The sequence below is a fragment of the Onychostruthus taczanowskii genome, unplaced genomic scaffold (genome assembly GCF_017590055.1).
Source record: "Onychostruthus taczanowskii isolate IOZ18803 unplaced genomic scaffold, ASM1759005v1 scaffold72, whole genome shotgun sequence".
NCBI classification, from domain to species: domain Eukaryota; kingdom Metazoa; phylum Chordata; class Aves; order Passeriformes; family Passeridae; genus Onychostruthus; species Onychostruthus taczanowskii.
Window position 1 is genome coordinate 12,666 of NW_024505008.1, and position 14,776 is coordinate 27,441.

The following is a 14,776-nucleotide window of genomic DNA, read 5'->3' on the forward strand; positions in this document are numbered from 1 at the left end:
TAACATTAAAGAGTTAAGTTATGCCATGAACCATGTAGACAGTGATAAAGGAGAGCAAGTCAGCATAAGTCTTAAATAACTTCACTTTTGTAAAAAAGTAGGAATGGAAAACATGCTACTTTCCTGATTGGAAATTCCAGTGATTCACTGGGAGCAACTGTATGAGCAGCAATATACTTCTACCCGTCAAGACAAGTCAGCTTATTTCATGCAGCTCTGTTTTTTCTTATGTATATATTTTCAGGCTTAAGTATAAACTTTCCCCACCTGCTGAACAAGAGGCTGGAAAGCAACACCACGGAAAGGGACCTGGAGGTCCTGGTCAATGGTGAGTTGAACATGAGCCAGCAGTGCCCTGGCAGCCAGGAGGGCCAAGCGTGTCCTGGGGGCATCAGGCACAGCATCGACAGCCGGGTAAGGGAGTGGACTGTTCCAATCTGCTCTGTACAGGGCCTCCTCACCTTGAGGCAATTTTGGGCACCACAAAAACATGTTAAACTGTTAAAGGCTGTCCAAGGAGGGCCATGAAGGCTTGTGAAGGGTCTTAAGCAGAAACCTTATGAGGAGTGACTGAAGCAACTTGGTTTGTTCAGCCTGGACAAAAGGAGTCTGAGGGGAGACCTCATCACAATCTACAATTTCCTTGTGAGGAGAAGAGGAGGGGCAGGCACTGATTTCTTTGTAGTGACCAGTGACAGGGCTCAAGAGAGTGGCCTGATGTTGTGTCAGGGATTTAGGTTATATATTAGAAAAAGATTCTTCACACAAAGGGAGTGGGTACTGTAACGGGCTCCCCAGGGACGTGGTCACAGCACGAAGCTTAACAGAGCTCAAGGAGCATTTGGACAATACGTTCGAGCACATGGTGTGACTCTTGCAGATGTTGTGTGCAGGTCAGGAGTTGGACTCAATTTTCCTTGTGGGTCCTTCCAACTCAGGATATTCTGTGATTCTGTGAATTTTTTTTATTGGTAAGGAGCTCTCTAAATACTGAATATTTTTGTTTTAAATAAATAAATAAATAAACCAAGAGATGCAATAAGGTTGCAACTCCAAAAGTCACTTCTGGACCCTTCTTTGAAAAGGAGCGATGGCTGTTATCTGAGACAATGACCCTTTTCAACATGCCTTATTTTCCTGAAGTATCAAAAGCTACATTTTTTTATATTTCTTGAAGCCATGTCCAGACAATCCAAACAGGTGTAAAACTGCTTTGGCTGAGCTGGAGAGTAGAACACATGGTTGAAATAAATTCCTGAGCTTCCTTCCTTGGAGAGCATCAAGTCGAGAAGGCCAGACCATGGAAATGGCAAGATTTTCTGGGGAAAACAAGGAGGAAGAGCACGGGGTTAGAGTGGGTAGGGAGCTGGGAGAAAGGAAAGATATGAGAATTGCCGGGTAAAGATTCCTCTGCCCGTCTCAGACAACATGGCATCGGCAAGCACCCAGGCACGCTCCTGCACATACAAGACACACGTCGTGCTGTCTGCCAAACCGTCCTCTCGCCGGGCTGGGCGCCAACGACGCGAAATGCAACCCAATGGCTTCCCGCACCCTCCTCCCAGTAAAGAGTTATTTTAAAACTTTACGCATAGTGCCCGGTAGCAACAGTGACCAGGGATAAAAGGGCAAAGGAGCAGGGCAAGGGAGGAAGCACGAGAACACGAGGAGGGGTAAACCCTACCAAAGCTGTGCAAAACGGCTGCAGCAGCTTCAGCGGGGAGACCCGGCACGGAAAGGATGGCTCAGGGGCCGAGGGAGTCGGGGACGGCGTCCGAGCTCCGGCGAAGCACCTTGCACCGGGCTCGGCGCTGGCTGCTGGGGCGGCCCCGGCCCCGCCTGCCGCTGAGGGCGCGACCAGGGCCGGTGCTCCTCGCAGGGGAGCGGAGCGGAGCCCGCACAGGAGGCGAGGCGGCGGCAGCGCCGCAGGAAGTCAGCGCCTGAGGAGGCTGGCACGGGGTCGACCGTGGGGCGGCCCCTCCCGGCCCGGCCCGCCGGCCGCAGCTGTTGCCAGCCGAGAGCCGCCGCCGGTACCCCCGAGTCGCCGCCGATGGTGCTGCCGGGGTCCTGCTGCCCTCTCCCGGGTCTCGTCCCGCTGCCCCAGGCAGGGCCCCTCCGCTCGGGCGCGCCGCCGCGCCGCCGCCCGTGCCTCCCGTGCCCGCTGCTGCTCTTCCGCTCGCTGCTCGGGCTGGGGCTGCTGCAGACCGGCCTGGGCTGCGCCCTGGTGGCTCTGTGCTTCGGGGCGCTGTCGCTGAGCAGCGCCCCGCAGGTGAAGAACGCGTGTCCCCTCTGGGCCGGCTCCTCGGTAAGTGACGGCCGCGCGCCGGGACACGCCATGCTGGGGTCCGGCCATGCGTGCTCGGCACCTGCGGGGCTGGCTGTCCCGAGGGATGCGTGATCCCGCTGCTCCGCCATCGCTTGGGAGCAGCCTCCGGGTAACGGGGTAACGGCTTTTTGCTGGTAGCTTTGTAGGACCCCAGCGGGGTTACAAACGTCGAGACAAGCAAATAGTGGATTTATTTCCTGACGTGCAATTTTGGGGAAAAAAAAAAAAAAAAAAAAGTACTCTGTTATTTTGTGCTATCAGACACAGGATTTCCAAAAATTGTAGTGCGTGTAATATTGCATGTTTGTGCTTTTGTAGCTTTTATCGTAGGCATAATCTAGAGAAAAATCACCAATGTTCCTGGGGAAAAAATAGAGGGACTTAGCACAGTTTTGGAAGGACTACTGAAAAGAGTTATTCCGTCTCCTGTTGGGCCCTGCTTTAAGCCACAGCTTTATAAATATGGGATATATACCAGAATTTGTATTGCAAAAGGTAGGCAGCAGTAAGCACAAGTTAGTAAGTCAGAGTCACATTGATTGGTCCCAGGTTTTGGGCCCTTCAGCAATCAGCAAGTCATGTATTGGGATAGACACTCAGCTCCTGCTGCCTGTGTGAACAGTATCAGCTTATCCCTCGCTTTAAACATTTCAATCAAATTACCATGTTGTTCACCACCTGTAAAAATGCACACAGTGCAGTAGTTTGGGGACCAAGTAGTTCCTGTTTATCTGTATAAGCAGCTTAATCCCTGAATGTACACAGTCCTTGGGGGATGAGGGAAATCCAGACCAGCCAAATGTCTTTGTTTGGTATCTCTCTTGTGATCTTTCATCTTTTTTTTTTTTTTAATTCTTAATCTAGGTTAAAAGAAGTTTATATAACCAATGGATTTTCTTTGAATTCTGCAAACTGAACCATGCTTATGCTTTTAAAATGCTTTAAAATTGCATGTGTAAGATAGAGGTATTCAGTATTTTTCATAATCAAGAAAGATGTTGGTTTTGTTTGGGGTTTTAAAAATTATATTTCTGAAATAATAGTACACTCAGAAAAGTTACCAAAATACTGTTTGGGTGTAAAAATATACATGAAAATTTTAGCCCAGAAGCAACCTGGAGAAGCAGATGCCATTAAAAGCTGACTGATGTGTCTGGTTGGGTGCTTTTTGGTTTGGTATTCTTTTCATTATGGATGCTACATGGTGACTTCTGAGGGTCATGTCAGGAAAATTTTTGAGAAAAATTTCTCTTATCTTTAACAGATGTAATGAAATAAATTTGCTGTCCATAAGGAAAAAAAAAATTACGTCAGTGTTGATATGCTTTGTTATAAAATCATGTGTCCATTTTGCAGTCAAAGAATTCAGAAAATACTTTGTTATGAAACTGCAGTTATGTATGCGGTTTTGCAACACCAGTGATGATATCAGTAGGTGTTTTGGCCAAGTCATATATGCGTGTTACGCTAGATTAGATTGATCATGTCAAGTGGATGAAGTTACAGAAGGGATTTATTAAAAATACTAGTGGATGACTTCCTGCTTTTTCCAGTCTTCCTGTTTCTTTTTGGGGTAGGAGCTTGGCTGTCTTAGTCACAATGTCCATCAAGTTAAAAGTATAGCTGCTGACTTAGGGGACGTGCTGAGAAACTTATTTACCTTTCTTTATAGGGTTCCTGTTCTTCTGTGAGAGAGTATTCGGGTATGCTGTTTGTTTCAGTTCTACAGCAATTTTTTGTAGTTTATTAATTGTTTGGTCCTGTAAGGTAAAGAAAGAATCATAAGGTTCAGTTCTGTGACTTAGCAAGTTTGGTCTAAAAACTGCTGTTGCAGAAGGATGTGCTTTTATTTTAACTTCTTTCCTCACGCTGATACTGGCATTGATCTGATTAAATAGCAAAAATTTTCAGGGATGTAGTGCTGGTGTTCTTTATTGATTTTGGTAGGGTTCATGCTCTGGGTTTTAGCTCACCAGAATGGTCAGAAGTCAGCAAAAGGGAAGAAGGAAGTAAGCACTTAATGAAGTGCTGAGATGGTGATGGAGAGAGGGGAGGAAAAGGACAATTTTTAGATTTGCCTAGCCATGTTTTAGAGAGCAAATGCTTCATTGGCTGAAAGCAGTTATTTAAGGCAAACATGGAGGTTGGAATTGCTGACATACTACTTGTCCCCACGCGTGTTTTCTGGGAGGGAAAAGTAAGAAATGAGTAGATTTAATTTGGTTGTTATTTCACAGGATGCTCTTAGGAGCAAAGAACTTCAACAGGTATTCTCTGCTTTAAAGTGCATCTTCGTATCTTCCCACCATTGCTGTAGTGTTCCAAAGTACAGTAATACAAACAGTGTAAATGGCATTTTGCGAACAGTTCTTTGCTTCTTCGTGATGCTACATTTTTTATATTGTAGGCAATCTTATGTGGAATCCTAGGGTTAACAACATGGAAGAGGCCAATGCGGCTTTTGGTAAGTATGGATTAGACTTTGTAAGGAAATCATAAAAAAAAGAGCCTAATTTAATAGTTGTTGGTAAGAAAATAATCACCCCTTTCTCCTTTCAAAAAAATAATGTTGAGTCTTTATTTTCAAATTGTAGAATCATAATTATTTAAAGAGAAGTCAAAGACCCTGCTATATTCATTCCTGCACAGATGAAGTCCCCTGTAAGGTCAAGAGTGGACCATGTCTGGAAGAATTGTTAATGTTATTTAAAGTGCACATTTTTTGGTTTTGTATGTATAAGAAAGCTGGCTTAGAATAAGTAATTTCGTTCTCCAAGGTAGTGCAGCTTAAACTGAAATGAAGGAGATAGCTTTAAATCCTAGCTTAGTTGTAGTGTTTTAGTTTTTGACAATGGGTTTGAGAACTAATTTAACACCTTACAGCAGGATCCAGTGCTAGTTTCATATGCAGTTGACATTGCATTGCTGTGAGAAAAGTAGATTGATGTGCAGGGTGTGTAAGCTGTTTCCACTTTTAAGTGAAATCTGAAGCTGTGTAGCTCTTAATGTCTCAGAGTTGGGATTTGAAAAGGAGTTGTAGAGTTGCTTTTGTTTGTTTGTGAATTTAGGGAGTTTTTTCATTTGGTGGTTGATTTGGGATTGTTTTTGTTTATTTGCTTGGAATTTTTTGCTTCACTGTCACTTCTGAAGACTTTTTTCAGGCCAAGGCAGTTGGTCTTTTTTTTTTTGGGGGGGGGGGGGATCCACATTGGTATCGGTTAGGAGTACCAAGGATTAGATGTGTGAGCTGTGGATAGAATCCTAGAATTGTAGATTCACAAAGGTTGGAAGAGAGATTTGAGATCATCAAGTCCAACTGTCAACCCAGCACTGCCCCAGATCCCTAAACTGCATCACCCAATACCAGATCCAGATGCCTCTTGAATACCTCCAGGGATGGTGACTCCACCCCTCCCTGGTGCATCCTATTCCAAAGCACAACTACCCTAACAGCAAAAAAGCTTTTTCTAGTGACTAATCTGACTCTCCTTGTCCCAGCCTGAGGCCATTCCTCTTGTCCTCTCACTGCAGGCACTGTAGCGGATATGGCCCCGACTCACCTCAGCCTCCTTACAGGGAGCTGCAAAAAGGAATGAAGTGCCCCCTGAGCCTCCTCTTCTTGAGACTAAACAAGCCCAGCTCCCTCAGCTGTCCCTCATGAGAGATGTTCTTCAGTCCTTTCAGGAGCCTCACTGCCCCTCGCTGGACAGGCTCCAGCCCCTCAATGTCCCTTTTAAAGTGAGGGGCCCAGAACTGAGCACGGGCCTGAGGTGAGGCCTCCCCAGTGCCCGGTACAGGGGCACCATCACTGCCCTTGTCCTGCTGGCCATGCTGTTCTAGACACAGGCCAGGATGCCACTGGCCTTCTTGGCCCCCTGGGCACACCGCTGGCTCATGTTCAGCTAGCTGTCAACCAGCTACCCTAAGATCCATTGTTATTTCTCAGTATGCATTGGTTAATGGGCAAATTTTTTAGGAGTTTTGTGGATATGGAGAGGAACCCACTGTTAGAGACTCCCAATCTGGAAGGACCATATTTTCATCAAGATAAATGTATATGCTGTCAGTCTCAAACTGCCTAAGGCTTGCGCAGTAGTCCTGTGTTAATAGTGCCTGTGTTCCCTGCTGTTTCTATAGCATGTTGTTGCTCTTTCATTCTTTAACATTCTCCATTGTATAAACCTTATTTTCCTTTCCTAGTTTTACTTAAATAGAAAACACAAGTTATTCTTGATCTCTTATTTCAAATGGTCTTTAGGATGGTCACATGCTGAAGGACATTGCCCTGGGATATTATGCATCAAGAAAGTTTTTGACTTGAAATTGATAAAAGCTCTCAGCAGCCTGCCGTAATTTTATAGCTGACCCTGCTTTTAAGCAGGAGATAACGCAGGAGTTTTCCTCAGCTCTCTTACAGCCACAGTTATTCCGTGATTATGTGACTCTGTGAAACTGTTTGGGTTTTTTTTCTTATTTGTATGTGTATTCTACAGAGGTTTGATTTTTGGTAGCCAGATTAGATCAGCCTTGAAGCACTGGGAAGCATTTCTGCTCAAAGAGAAGTGAAACCCGCAAAGGCTCCTAGAGATGTGTGTTTGATGCCCCAAGCTGTCATTGTTCAAGAGGTATTTTGGACAATGCACTTAACACTGGGCTACAGTCTTTCAAGGACAGATTGTTAGTTTTTGTGAGCATATTTATGTTGGGCTAAATGTCTATTATGTCTATCTTCTAGTAACTTGAATTTTCTCTAGGGAGTTATGAAGATGCACTATTACATGAATTGTAAAAGCAAGCTTCCTAAATGGCTCAGCAATGAGAATTCTTACAAAGTCATGACTTAGAATTATGATATTCATAAGCAAGACTAGAAAACTCATTCAGAACTAAAACATATCCATTTGTCAGTTGTGACTGTCCTCCTCTTACAACTCCGTATGTAAAGCCTTAGCAGTCCCAGTGATGGTTTCTCACTATCTGTGTTTGTATTTTTGTGAAGGGTCAGGCTGTCATGGCTGCCACTTCAATCCAAGGCGTTGGTCATGGAGAAAAGAACCAGACTGTAGTCTGTTTTTTTTTTTCTGTGACAGCAAGATTCTGGTGCTGCTGATGCTTGCAGAAAGCACAGAGCTGCAGTGCTATGAGAAGTGAGCTGGGGATGGGCTGTAGTGCTTCAGCCACTTGGGTTTTTTCTTGGGGGGGAGAAAGGAAGGGAAACACGTTGGTTATAGATGTAATGGACCTTTAGTAGCACCATCTGTGAAAAAACAGCCGTGAAGAGGAGATGGCTGTGATAAGACCTTTTAGTAAATAAAATGGAGAGCCATATTTGGGTTTTGCCACCCACACTGTTTTACAGCTGTATTAACAGTGTGGGATGATACTAGATAAACAATATATCTGAGAGAGAGGGTACTGCAAGGCAAAATTAAGTCATATATTTTGAAGGACATTTTTGCAAGGAAGGCCTAGCCTTGTGCAGTACAGCTACTGGGAAGTCTGGTTTCAGTCCTTCTTTGGTTTTAGGTGTTTGAGGAATTTCCATTCTGGATTTCGATATCAAGTGTCGATCAGTTTTGGAAGTCAGCTTGTAATGCTTGTGCTTTGAAGCTGATTTCTTTGAGATAATGCTGAGTTAACACTGGACTCAATGATCTTAGAAATGTTAATGATCATATGTTTCTTCTTCTTTAGGACTGTCCAAATGTATTAATGTGGAAAGGGAAACTCACCGTCACCTACCCCTCCAAGTTACTTGGGTGTTAACTCTGACCTGTTTTGGGCTAAAATCTTCCTCAATGTTACCTTCCTCAATGCATAGAATCCAGTTCCTTCCTCTCTGCTCCTAAGCTCCTTCCTTTCACACAGCTTTAAATCTTAGTTTTACCTGAAGGAACTTAAATTCTTTCAGAGAGTACATCAGTTCTCCATTGTTAGTTTGATTGTGTATGTTTTGAGGGCAGTTCATGTCTTTGACAGGTCATGCTTGCTGCTATAGCATCTGTCCTTACTTGTATGCCAGATTGGACTGATTTGAGTTTATGTAGCATTCCCAGGAGTTGCCAGGAGCCGTATATGTTTTGCTGAATGTAGAATGCTTTTTAGGTGACTCTCTGAATGTGTTTGTTTCTGGTGTTGGGGTTTTTTTCACCAACTGAAACAAAGACTTCAAATTAAGCATCTCTTTGGTGTCTGCTTGGTGCTTGAGTTCTGCTGCTAAAGAGGAGACTTAGCTGTGATTGAATGAAAGGGAAAGGAGTGCCAGCATCCAAGACACCAGCCTGTTGTGCTGTGCAGAGTTTAACTGCTGCAGCTGCAAGTACACTGGGGGAGCAGTTTGGTACCTGCAAAATGCATGAGATCAAGAAGCCAACAGAACACATGCAGGCTGGCTGGATGTGACTCTGGCCTTTGGCTACATCTTCTGTTGTTTGCTAGTATGGCAGCTTTTGTGTTCATACATGCCATTGTTTTCATGTAAAGCTTTGAGGGGTTTGACAGAAAAGTCAGAGTTGCACATGCAGCATGAGTCATTCAGTCTGGATTCTCCACATGTTTTACAGTGTGATCACATAAGGATTTGAAATTTTCATTTGAAAAATTTTTAATTTAAATGTGTTAATATTTTTGGTTTATGACAAATATTTACAGATCTTACGTTGGAAACAAAAAAGTTTATGGAATTCAGCCTTTATTTATAACCTGGAAATTTTTGAAGAATTTATTTGTGGTAAACCTTGTATTCAATTGAAAATTTTTATCCAAAGAAAAATATGCTCCAGAAAACTTTAAATAAAGATTTCTTAGGGCTGACTACTGCTATGATATCTGTACCTTGACAGATTTTCATGAATTTAACTAAAATTTAATGTGTAGATACTTCAAGATACTTCATGCGGGTAATGTTCTTACGTTTTAGCTCTGCTAGTAGCAGTGAACTGTGCATAGGTGCTCCATATCATGTCCTTAACCCTGAAAACCAGTCTCTCCCTGGGCATGTGCTTTATATCAAGCAGTCATTTGACTTGTGAGAATTACTGTAGTAGTATCTTTTTTTCCCTGGATTTTAGAAGTAAAATAGCTCGGTATTAACCTCTTTGCTCACACTCTAGACTCCAGCATTAAGTCAATAAATAGTAATTATGCAAAGTTTTTAAAGTCAATATAAGCAAACAGAAATATGCTTTAAATTGTGAGAGTATGAAAAGCCATTAGAAGCTTATAGCCATTTATATGCTGCGAAAGGTTTTCTCTCATACATGGGGTGTTTTAGTGCTGCATTTCAAATATGTGACTTTTTTTTATTACATGAATTAATTTGTCTTTTCTTGTGGGGCTTTCGTTTGTTCACAGTTGTATTGTGGGTTTCCATACAGTACAATGAATAGCTCTCACAACTGACAGAAATCTAATAAGGTCCTATGAGTTTTAATTATTCCTGTTGTTGCTGTGCATGTGGACTGTTAATAAATGGATGTACTCTTTTCTGCAGGATGTTTATAAAGAATATACGTGGACTGTAAATGGATATAAGGGTTGCTGAAACAATTGTTTTTTCTTTCATTTAAGTGCCTACTTGGGCATCAGACCTGCACGTGCATATTCAAGTGAAAGCAGTCCCTCTCTGGCATTAGATGCTTGCTTCAAAGGCAGCAGCAGCAGCAGGACAAAAAGGAGCTTCCCCATGCAGAATGAAAGATAGCGCCAGAGTTTTACTATGCAAATGTATTCTTCCTTGGAGTCCTCAGAAGGCATGATGACACTTTTTTACCTGAAAAAAAGATCATATGTGCATGACCTTAGCAAATATGGATAGAATACACTTCACTTTGATGTAATTTAATTCATATGAAGGTTCCTTGCAGCCTTCTGCAGCTGTTAACAGTCCATATGTACCTAAGGCTCTGAAGATGAAGCTGTGAGCCAAACTAAGGCCATAGTTTGAGTTGTTTCTGTTTTTATAACTGCAGTCAAGACCAGTTACATCTGTTTTGGTTTTTGAAATACCATGTTTGCCTTTCTCTATTTTTTTCTAAATTGAGAAGTACTTCTCTGGCTAGGATCTTCTGTCACTGGGATAAAATGTAACCCCTGTTTTTACCTGTAGGTGAGCAGATGTTTAACTTTGCATCTGCAGGAGAATATGAGTAACTAAATAAGCTGACAGAATACATGTTAGATTGGACAGTGAGTGACTGAATAAGTAGGCACAGAGGGTTATGATCAGTGGTAAAAGCCAAGTCAGCCAAGGACCAGTGGTGAGCCTGAGGGGTGGAAACTGACAGGCCAGTACCACTGAAGTGAGTGCGCTGTGTGTGGATCTGAGTGCACTCTCAGCACAGGCAATGCTCAACTGGGAGGAATGGCTGATAAGTTAAATATTGCCATTCAGAAGGACCTGGACAGGCTGAAGATTGCATTGAAAGGAATCTCTTGAAGTTCGTCAATGGGGAATGCCAAGTCCTGTCTGCGCAGTGAAATTATCCTATCCCGCAGGAGGGAACAACATGTTGGAAAGCAGCTCTGCAAACAAAAACCTGGGGATCCAACAAGCTGTCCATGAGACAGCAAAGTGCTCTTGTGGCAGAGAAGACGACTGGTGTCCTGGGCTGGATTAGGCAGAGACTTGCCAACAGGTCCAGGGGTGTGATCCTTCCCACACATGGAGAGGTGTGAAAGCTGTGGCTGTTGAGCCTGGAGAAGAGGAGGTTCAGTGGAAATCTCTGCATCGCTATTTAGAGCTGATGGGGAGGAACAAAGAATAACGAGCTGGACTTTTCTCAGTAGTGCTCACTGCCAGGACTAGAGACTGTGGGCAGACCTTAGAAAATAGGAGACTCCATCTGAACATGGAAGACAACTTTTTTACTGTTATGATGGTCAAAAAGGTGTAGGTTACATATAGAGATAGTCAAAACTAACTAGGCATTATATTCAACAGCTTGCTGTAGGTCACAGAATCATAGAATGTTCTGGGTTGGAAGGGATCTTATGGTTCCAGGTCCCTTGTTGTGACACCTGCTTGAGCAGGAGATTAGACCCCTCTTATCTGTGGTTTTGTGATTAGTACAAAGCCAGGACAAAATACTCTTTCTCTTAATAAATTATAAATTATTTTAGTTTTAGTGTGTCTAACACAAAGTAGTCCCAGTCCTCTACAGAGATTCACTAATAACTACATCAATTAGTGGGGTTTTTGGGGTTAAAATCTACCTTACAGGATAACGTTATGGTCAAACTAGTAATGACTAGTAATGTTGTAATTGAAGAATTTAGCTTGCATAGTAATGCTATTTGGCTCTTGTGCATTCATTGGGGATTATTGCCCTGAACCTCAGAAAATGGGAACATAATTTGTGCAACAGCTGTTACATGTTTCTGCTTCAGATTCCAGGTAGCTAATGAAGGTACATCAGATAAATTTATTTGGAAGGCCATGGTGTTCTTTGAATGTTTAGGAAGTCCTTGTTACTGGATCTTCTGTAAAGCTGTCTTGAACAGAACGGAACTCATGTCCCTCATAGTGTCCTTCTCTTCCTCTGTTTTTTGTGATGTCCTACTTTTTTAATTTGGACCATTTTGATACAAAGAAACCTGAGTGAGCAGACTTACTAAAAGGATGCTTTGGGATGTTAAGAATCTGATACTTGCTTTGTGGGATCGAATACTTAAAGAGGAATCTTACCTTTATTTGTCTCTAAAGTAGTAATCTTACCCATAGTACTTGTTCTTGAAGTACAGAATATTTTTGCCTGTATGAATAGGGACGGGGATGGTTCTTTTGTATGTCCAAAATCCATATCCAAAGTCATGTAAGCATAGATTGTGAGGGCATAGGTGAAAGCAACACATCATTTTTTCCACTGCTTCTGCTTGTCCTTTTCTCATGTATTTATTTCTCTTGCCATTGCTCGATTTCTGGTGGTTTATAAATTTGTAAGTACTATCTGATTTACAAATATTCTGGTTTTAGTAGCCAGGAGGAAATAAAATCATGCAGCTCAAGTCCCCAAAGTGTTTCCATCCTCACTGTATTGGGACAAATATTTTTCGAATATTTGTGCTGCAAAATAATTCTGGAAATGTGCAGAGTGAATGTTGGCTTAAGATGTTTCTTCCTCTTCAGGTTTCTTTACTGTTCAGAGTGTATTGAGTTAAACTTGGTGGAAGAGTATGACACACAGTGGAAGTTGGGCAACTTGCAGGTCATACTTTGCACTCCAGCAAAACCTTTAATTGCTTGTACTATTACTACTGACATTATGCAATAGTTGCATAACTAGACCAGAATAAGAAGAGAGAAGACAAAGAATTTTGGGAATAGGTTAAGACACCTTGGGGCACTGAAGTCATGGGCAGTTTTGGAAAAGCGGAGAGTCATTCCCAGCTTCAGTTTGTGAATGGGATTTGCTCTGTAATAAGTTCCTTGAGTTGGGTTTCTGTGCCCACTGCCGTTAACTTTGTTTTGGTGTTCCAGGTTAACCTGTTTGTTCTGCTGTCTATGATCAGTTTTATGCTGAACATGACTGGATTAATACTAGGATGTCAAGGCATTCAATTTGTGTCCAGAGTACCCAGATGCAATTTGGTGAGCACACATACTGATTTACATGGATTTCTTCTCATTATGGCATGTTGGCTTGCTGTGCTGAGATCACAAAATGTCCTGATGTAGAGTTACAAGTAATTAAAGAACTAGCACAAGGGATTTTATGTAGTAATGTAAAAAATATAAACCGTTGAAAAAAGCCTGAGTGTGGGTAATGGTGAGCTACTGCAAAATGTTCAGTCCATTATAATCTGTGGGTGGGATTATTCTTCCTGTTTTGCCTCACCTGGGGGGGACCATTCAGTGACACCTTACAGCAGAAGCTGTGAGAAAAAAAAATAAGGTAGATGAAGTCATAGTAGCTTTTCAGAACACTTGTGCTTGAGAAAGATGCAGTCTGTACAAGGCAGGACAGAATGCAGAAGATTTTTCTCAAGCGGTTGTCATGAGAAATAGAAGAATCACTATTGATGAGCTGGAAACTGTGGGATAGTTGAAATTTAAGGATACTGTATAGAGTCAGTTGTTGAGGAAGATGATTGTGTGTAAAAGCTTGAAGGACTTTGTGGGTTAATGGAACAGATCTTTGAATATCTATTTTCATTCATTTATTCTTTCAGGAACACTGTTGTTGGTTCCTTGACATGCCAGTACATGTATTGCAGCGAGAGTCCAAGATTATAAACCCTTGGGAATCTAAATTCATCTCGTATCACTGCACCAAAGCCATAATGAGAATTAATAATGATATTCCAGATGAGGTGGTCAAAGGTTGCAGGAGTTTCTGAGCTGTCTGTAGTTGGAAATATAGGGTACAGCAAAAAGACATTCCTGAAATCATCAATTATATTGTAGGGTGGCTTCTGTAGGTGGAAGAGTGTCTACATTGTGACTCCAGAGTTTGAAAGCTAAAACCACAATTATTTCTAGATATGGAAACATTGAATTTCTACTTTGAAAACTAATATGATAAGATTAATTTGAAAGTGAAAGTTACAAAAAACAGTGGTGTACAGATATGGCTATTAATTATTTGACTGGGTTGAAATTATAGTCGTGGGCTTCATTCCATCCATAAAAATGCAAGATATATTCTTGAGCAATAGAAAATGTGTACAATTCATATAGAGTGGTTTACACAGTCAGAGAAATAATTTCTAGTCTGTTAAGCATTGGAAAGAGCATAGATAATAAAATTCCCCAGTAATCATTGCGGCTTTGATTACAACTAAGTTGTGTTTAAATATGTTGATGTGTTACCCATAATGTTTTCTCTCACTTAAGAAGTGTACAGCTTTATAATACAGGAATCATTGGCATACCGAACTGTTCAGTTATATGATCTTGTATTTTCAGTGTGCTTTGTGGTCATGGGCTTAGTTTAAGACAATAGGTTCTATATTATGCAGGTAAAAATATTGCATAAAACAATTAAAAAGTAGAGTTTTGTTCATTAAAGATGGATATGGATGAAAACAAGACTTGTTTTTGCTGTGAAGAACTTCATCCCACTACCTGCACAGAAGAAGAGGCTGTACTGAAGCTATACCATGTGAAGTCATGCAGTGCTGCTCACCTTCTTCTCAAGGTACCCTGCACACCCATCAATAATACTGCTTTTACAATGTTGATGTTCGTGCAGCAGTGCAGTGCAGTGCTGAAGTGTTTATGTTATTATGTTATTTTTCTGGTCTTCCGCATTGGTCAGAAGCTCTTCATGGTTCTGTAACATGATGGGGCTGGGGGCAGCAGGGGGCAGGGGGGTTTCATGTCTGGGTTTTGACCTGTGCATTGCTGAGCCAATAAGCAGTTCTTGCCTGGTTTTTAGTGCAACCAAAACTGCTGTTTAATCCAGACAAGATTACAGGGGTAAATGAGATCTAAATTTTAGCTAATGATTT

General features: G+C 42.0%; 1 protein-coding gene across 3 annotated transcripts in view; it reads left to right on the forward strand.

The window, feature by feature from the left end:
• Positions 1 to 1,917: 1,917 nt before the first annotated feature.
• The window catches only part of FAM189A2 (family with sequence similarity 189 member A2), a 29,832-nt gene continuing 16,973 nt past the window's right edge, over positions 1,918 to 14,776 (forward strand). For 2 of the 3 annotated variants that reach the window (XM_041422178.1, XM_041422180.1), the window contains exons 1-4: positions 1,918 to 2,305; positions 4,734 to 4,790; positions 12,804 to 12,914; positions 14,335 to 14,463. In XM_041422178.1, coding sequence (XP_041278112.1) covers positions 2,051 to 2,305; positions 4,734 to 4,790; positions 12,804 to 12,914; positions 14,335 to 14,463 — 552 coding nt within the window. In that variant the 5' untranslated portion in view covers positions 1,918 to 2,050. The remainder of the gene's footprint in view (positions 2,306 to 4,733; positions 4,791 to 12,803; positions 12,915 to 14,334; positions 14,464 to 14,776) is intronic. The other variant, XM_041422179.1, reaches the window with a different exon arrangement.